Below are 7,660 nucleotides of genomic sequence, written 5' to 3'. Positions count from 1 at the left end.
AAATAAAATCAAAATTCGATTAATTCTGTGTGGATTAAGTAAATTGTATTTAATTTTATTGAGTAAAGTTCATTCTACTTGTAATATTGCATTATTAACGATGTGTGACCGTCATTTCCTACATTTATAAAAACTATGATGACGATTTTTCTTAACTAAAATACTACAATATAGCAAATTCCCTTGGTTTTCATAAAAAAGAATATTATAGAACAAAGACACAAGTGAATAACACATTTAAGTACAAATTAAACTTTAGATATTTGAAACATTTCGTGTAAGCATCTTGGTTACTTTCTCAAACATAAACCTGTTCATAGTAACTGATTTCAACAATACTGTATTTATGATACTTGAAAAATCAAGAATGATTTTTAAACTTCGTATCTTCCTGTACAAGTCGTTAACTAAAATGCAGCTATTCAACGATAAAAGAATATAATGTTTACAGATAACACAAGTGTTTGTTTGTATTGACAACATCTTCTCAGGAAGAATGGCTGGTCCTGTTGTTTTACGTAAAAACTAAAAAGGACAGAAAAATATATAAGCAATCATCATATCGACCAGACTGAATGTCCTAACACCATAAAACAAAAATTGTGTACAAATTCCAGACTCATAGAAATTAGTCATCTTTCTTTTCCGTCTCCTTTGATACCAATGCTAATTGATACTCACATTTTCGGCAAAGACAAGTACAATATTAAATATCATGGGCTGAAAGCTATACAACCGGCGTGCTTAATGGTAGCGCTGAAAATTCTCTTTAACATCAATGAACGAACAATGTCCAGCTAGACTGACAATGGAGATATAAAGATATGGAAGGATTAACTGCCAATGTTGTGGAAAAGAAAGACATCTTTCTACTCTTATTTCACTACGTATACGCTGAAGCGCCTGTCACTCGTTGATATATTAACAACAGCGCATCACAATAGGATTTGTGGACAGAAAACTAATAGCTGTAATTACCTCAGTACATTGTTCAGAATCTTGTCCAATATGATTGATTTATCGATTAATTGATTTATTGATTGATTCAGAGCGTCTTAAAGTTTTCATGTGTAGTAACTTTTTCCATTACCATGATTGAAAGGAAATGAAATGAATATATCTCAATGTTATGCCTGATGGTACTGATTCCAATGAAACAGGTTAATCTATGTTGTATATACAGTATATAGCTTGTTCCATCTCTAATACACTAGCTGTTATTAGCTACACAAGACCTTTAGAGTCCTGATTATAATATTTAAATGGCAGACAATGTGATCTAACAGGACATCAAGTTCATGTAGAAAATTGACCATCTGGCATATAGATTTATACCTGTATGGCATGTACAACTGTAACAAGTCTTATAATGATGTATAAGTAATGTTTAAACAATGACTCAGCTATGGTTTAATACCATAGTTTATTTGGCTTATAAACAATGCAATATGTCTGAGACAATGCAACACTGCTACGTAAGTTGCTTGTTCTATTGTTGGATATGCCTCCTGTAAACAATTTCAAATAAATCTGATTGGTCAATTCGCTGGCCCGTGAAAAGTCCATAGTCATACAGGAGAAGAGATTTAATGGCGTCGTAGACGAAAAACGCAGGGAATATTATGTGATCAAAACATAATCTTATTGAAACCATTTTAATAGAAAGTTCGTTTGAATTGATAAAATTAAGCACGAATATGAGTTCCATTGATGAACGGAAAATTTGGAAACATTGGGCTTACCTGAAGAATGAGCTACCCGCAGATGAAATTGTGGATGGAATGGTTGAGGCAGGAATCTTTGCACCAACCCAAGGGAGAGATATTCTTAGCGTTCAACCAAACACACGACAAATGAAAGCTGAAAAGTTTCTCAATAGTCTTATTAATGCTGGGGACAAAGGTTTTGAAACGTTTTGTAACATTATGAGACGGGACAACGAAAACCGATACAAAGCCATAATGGAAAGGCTAGAGATAGGAGAGAACGCAGGAGGATGTACTGGCGGGGGTGCTTCTGCCTCCAATGTCATTCACGTTCGACCTACAGGTTCAGGTGAGGACAAACGCCGTTCTATGATAGATATGCCAGTGTGAATTAGATATTGTACATACGACTAGCTTTTGAATGTTAAGGTACCTCAAACGGTAATAGAAGAATGTAAAAATATAACGATTTACAAAGTACAGCGAATTATTGCATTAGAAATCCGGTAATACAAATTAGTATGTCCAAACAGCATTATAACCCGTTTTGATATCATTGCTTGTCATATACTGTAAGTTAGCACAAGAAAATTAAACCACAGTTAGCGAAAGACATAAATATTTGACTTCTTTTTTCGTGTCCTTGTAATTTATCACATTGGAGAAAAATATGTAACTCAATATTGTCTATGTATAACTAATATTTGTTATCTAAAAAAAATTCTTTAATCTTTAACAAGACACGATTTTGCTTTTTTCACATATTTTCTTATCTTATATAATTTCATAACAGAGCATATGTAAAAGTGTTTTGAAAAGTTAATATGATGTATGATTTATAAATCTCTTTGTGACTTATCGAATGCTATGGTATATATATATTGTATTGTATGATATGTACCGGAACTTAATCAAGTATACATATTATAAGGGAAATATGTGGACACTAAAGGGAGCTAACCTGTACTCCAATATGATACAACAGATATTGATTTTCATATTCTCTCAAGTGCTGCCTAAGGACAGACATTAAGTCATTATTAAAATTACTAGCGAACCGTATACATCTACTTCATACTTGAAATGTTTTCCAAAATTAGAAAAGGAAACATCTGTTAACATCATAACATAGAAATGCTATACTAAGTAAAATATGTATTATGACAAAATATTTTTGTATTTTTTCAGCTACTCCTTTAGACAAAATCAGGCCAGATTCAGGCATGTCGGGATCTCAGAGGCCCATCTCCAGCATGTCTTCTTCTGTAAGTTGGTTCACAACCTTATCACGACCTTATTATTTGGTAAATGCAGATAAATCATGTGTAAGCATAGAACTAATAATTTTGAAATATTGTTAATAAATATTTTGTCTGTCATTTGTAAAAAATGAAATATGAATCAAAATAGGGTAGAATTTTTAAGATAACAAGTGTGATATTGAACGTTTGTTGAAAGGATCTGAGATCGCTAAGTTTTTAATGTGTGTAGATAAGTTTAAATTAACGTTATATTTACTTTACCACAGTATGGACTCAGATGCATAAACATATAACTTCATCGATTAAAAAGACAACTTTCCTTAATATTGATTACCTCTGACTTGATATTTTTATCTTAACTTTCTAATTTTGTCATTTATCCCATATATAACATAAATCTGTATGTAAACAAGTAAATATCAACAAGACAACATATTTGTTTCGCAAACGTTTTCGAGCTTGTTGTCTGTCTTCAGGCAATTTGTTTATTACTCGCCTAAAGGGATCCAACAGCTTCGAAAAAAATATTTTGTCCCGTTGATATTTCCTGTTTACATATTTAGACGATACAATGTTTTCTGGAGGTTATATTAGGTATACATATAACAGAAAAATGATTGGATTATGTTTATCAATATCAACACCTGGCAAGAATCGATATGAAATTATGATATGATTTGACACATAATTACTTTTTAAAATAAATCCCAATTTGCTCAAGTACCCTGTTAAAAGTTTTATAAGGCCTAATACATAAGTTTTTGTTTTTGCTAGGTTTTTGTAACAAACGTGTTATATGACCTATCAGACCAGTATTTTTCTGACGATTCCAAATGGTTCCATCGACACGTCATAGCATCATGATGTCATAAACATTGTGACACCAACAGGGAAAGACACATGTTTGCTTTCAATCTCATAAAAGTACTAAATGATACGATGAACAGAATCTTACATTCGTTTTTATTTCATATGAGATTATGAAACTTATCACGAATGTTTTTGTTTTACCTCTCCAGAGGCTCAGGATAATGGGGAGAAAAAATCTAAGATTGGTTTCATAAATCTCATATGAATAGAAATCCATGAAAGATCCACTATTGTGAAAATTATTACTGGAGATATGCAATAAAAGTGGTTTTTACTATCTCTCTCTTGTTTTATAGAGTGCCAGTACAGATATCAGTATGCCGAGCAGAGATGGCGAAACTGGTGAAAAGAACCAGAGAAGGGGTAAATCGGCGGCTCGGCGAGCATGGAGGTCCGAGTCATCCGCTAGCGAATCCTTCCCACCAACTAACCAAGTTCCTCCAAACAATGCTATTGCCCCGTATGGAGGGTTAGCTAGGGCACCAAGTACAGGTGAGGCGATTATTACACAATCAAGGAATTCAGATTACGATGGACGTTCGGATATAGCATCTGCTTCCGGAGGCCATTCCTCTGGAGGACCTGGGGCAGATAGTAATTCACAAGGATCATCTTCTGAAGCACCAGGTGTTGATATGAAAGCGCTAGAGCAGGAATTAGTCCGTATTGCACCGACTATTGCAGAACTTTTCCAAAAATTCGCTAAGACAACGTGCAAGGAACCTGTAAGTGAAGAGGAAATACAAAACGTTAAAGCCGAAAACGAGCGACTGAGAAAAACCAATCGTGCCCTCATTGAAAAACTGAACTCCTTCCAGCACAGGATTATTCAACTTCAGTTGGAAAACAAAAAACTCAGGGAAGAGGGTGAGGGTGTGATGGAGGCAAAAGATGAGCTAGACAGGAAAGAATTTGAACTGAAAGATCTAGAAAAGAGACTTGAAGAGCAAAAACAAGCACTGGAAGAGAAGGAGATGGAACTTAACAACCAGTTGATGAAAATACAGGATATCGAGAATGATATCGCCAGACAGAAGGAGCAGATAAAGAAATTGGAGACCCTTCACGAGGAGGGACAACTCGACAACGAACGACAACAAGAAGAAATCCTAATTCTTCGAGAAGACAAGAAGAAACAACAACAGCAGATACTGAAGTTGGAATTCAAACAGAGGGTGGGAGAGGAACGTCTCCAGAGCTTAGACGCTAGGATGAGGCAGCTAGAACAACCCAAAAGGAACTTCAGGAGGAGTGATCCTTCAAAGATCAAACCAAGACGACCATTAGGAATGTTTTACAACTGAGAAATCAGTCATTGCGATCATTGGGTTGTACAAAACATAATAAAAATCAACATCGATATTCAAATAGAATGTATCTTTATCAGAAACACTGATAATGTATCCATGATGTACAGACTGATATATACCTAAGTAAAGTGAGTGGAACTAACTAGCATGTTCTATCTGGAATCACCATTAATCGATGACCGACGAGAAAGAAGAAAAGTCGGTAGAAAGGCCATATGAAATGTAACATTTTAGCCTGTAAGACATGGTGATCACTATTATGTAATAGTGACTCTACAGACACCCGTGTTATATGCAGACAGTAATGAAAGGGATGTCTTCATCAGATCGGTTTGCATTGTAGGACCGACTTTTCTGAAGGTTCAATATATTGCTGTTTAATTTCAGCCTTTAAAGTGGTTCATTTTGCTGTATCTATACAATCATGTCACTTTGAAATCGTTAGAGTTATGTCATACGTTCATCAACTCTGCTGAAAGTAAAATAATATTTTATAAAAGACTGTAGCCAAGGAAAAATTCACCTTAACGTTGGCCTAACTCGTCAAAAGTGAAAAGTGGGCTGAAGTTTGATATTGAAGCAGAACTATACATCTTTATGTATCGTAATGGCGAACACTTGACATAATCAACAGATTTATGTGAAGGCGGACCAGCACTTGGGTCAATGTTCTTTAATATACCATGGTCGACTCTGAACCAAGTGGATTCCTTTGTTTTGTAAGAACTTCAATCTTAGTTCTTCATTTTCATCGCAAACATTATTTTGAATTTATATGATACGTTGTATGTTTTTAGTTAATGTGTTGAGTGCACATCCACATAATTAAGTTAACAATGATTATTGTCACGTAACTGTTTTCTATTTACTGATCATCAACTGAAACGTTTATTATCATCAAGCCACATTCGTCCTCAACGAAGGGGCTTTCGTCACTTATACTGGTTGGGTTGATTGAATTATATTCTTAACGGGCTATCCACACAGGCGGGAATGTTAGTAGGGCCAATTCAAATTGAATCAAATTAAAACAATAATTGGCTATATATTTTTATATCTTGCAGTAGCTGATTTAAAGTGATTTCGTCTTATTTTCCATTTAATGGAGTTTAAAGTAAAATTGTATAATTTTAAAAGAACACATGGATTGACATTGGATGAAAATTCATGTAGTTAGATTACATTTGTATATATTGTACTAGACGATGATATGTTTAAAGGGTACATATCACTACTCGTTTCCTCTGTCTGTGATATATCCATGTTACCTTGTCTGACCTTCATTACATGGCTAACGTCTGCGAACGTGCTCCGGATGTTTGAAATGTGACAATTGCCCATTCATATACACACCTATATATATATGTATTTATCATGTACTTATTCCCCTGACCGAAATGTTTCATTTACCGAATTCTCTTTAAGTTTGCATGCGTTATAGTTTGAATGCGATTTGTTTACTGTTTTAGAAATGTTTTGAGACAAATAATGTCTGCTTTGTACCAATAAATGTTACATTCCTAACTTAATATTACAGAGATCTTGCGCTCATATCGTATAAACCAACTACCGCATTGTCTTTGTTTCTGAGTGTTTTATGTGCGTTCATTAGAGCATTTGTCCTTGTTAATTTATATAGAATGTTTTAACTACATATTAAACTGCGCTTGAGTACGAACATGTAAAGTTAATATAAATAAAACAAAAGATTTCTACATACAGGGTTGTGTATTTATTTATGTATCTGCGTTGTATCGAGAATTGGACCTAATCGAGCTGGAAAGAACACCTGTGCTCAGGGCACCAAATATCGAAATATCTGTAGAGATGTAGAGATGTTGATAGTGATTGCCTAATTTTATCATTTTTCATGCGCAATGTTTTCGAAATAGTTTTCAAATATAATTGACAACTTTGTCTTCCATTCATGGGTCATATGACATTAAGTGTTCCCTGTTTTGACTCAATATAATGTCTATATTCAATTAGAAAAAAACCTGTGTTATGTTTTATAAGTAATTGGAGAAAAAATGGTTGATATTCGGACATTTATTTCACTTTTACTGCTATCTAATAAATGACCTGTGAGTCAGTAATTTACACATAAATGAAAAAAAAAAATATTAAAAAATATCAAATTATTCGAATGAAAATCAATGGGTTTTTAATTTTCATTCAATAAATATTGTCATGATGTTATGATTGTGTAGATTGTACAAATTAAATATATGAATAATACAGGATTAATCGTCACACATTGCATGTCCTGAAAGTTCATACGAGAGCTCAGATGCTCCATAATTGACTAAACAGGTATTTTGTTCGCTCTGTAAAGGTCCATATGAGAAATACTTCGTATATTCAGAGTTATCTAACATATTAAACCTGTCAAAGCTCCATTAGATATTAAGATCAATTATTTAAGATACGCCAATAAACAATGTAGATTCAAGAATATGGAACGAACTCTGTGAACTGTTAAGGCGGTGATCAGTAATTTAGGACATTTCGT

At 33.8% G+C, this 7,660-nt stretch overlaps 1 protein-coding gene across 1 annotated transcript; it reads left to right on the top strand.

The window, feature by feature from the left end:
* Positions 1-1,697: 1,697 nt before the first annotated feature.
* LOC132557184 (mediator of RNA polymerase II transcription subunit 12-like) lies at positions 1,698-5,142 on the top strand. The gene is made up of 3 exons (XM_060221681.1): positions 1,698-2,055; positions 2,895-2,971; positions 4,135-5,142. Exons 1-3 carry the CDS (start codon positions 1,698-1,700, stop codon positions 5,140-5,142), a joined length of 1,443 nt encoding a protein of 480 aa, XP_060077664.1.
* The last annotated feature ends 2,518 nt before the right edge of the window (positions 5,143-7,660 follow it).

The sequence above is a fragment of the Ylistrum balloti genome, unplaced genomic scaffold, assembly GCF_031769215.1.
Source record: "Ylistrum balloti isolate Yb309-2 unplaced genomic scaffold, AGI_CSIRO_Ybal_v1 Utg370638, whole genome shotgun sequence".
Lineage (NCBI taxonomy): Eukaryota > Metazoa > Mollusca > Bivalvia > Pectinida > Pectinidae > Ylistrum > Ylistrum balloti.
Note: the sequence above shows the minus strand (reverse complement) of the source record. Positions and strands in the feature narration are given on the sequence as shown.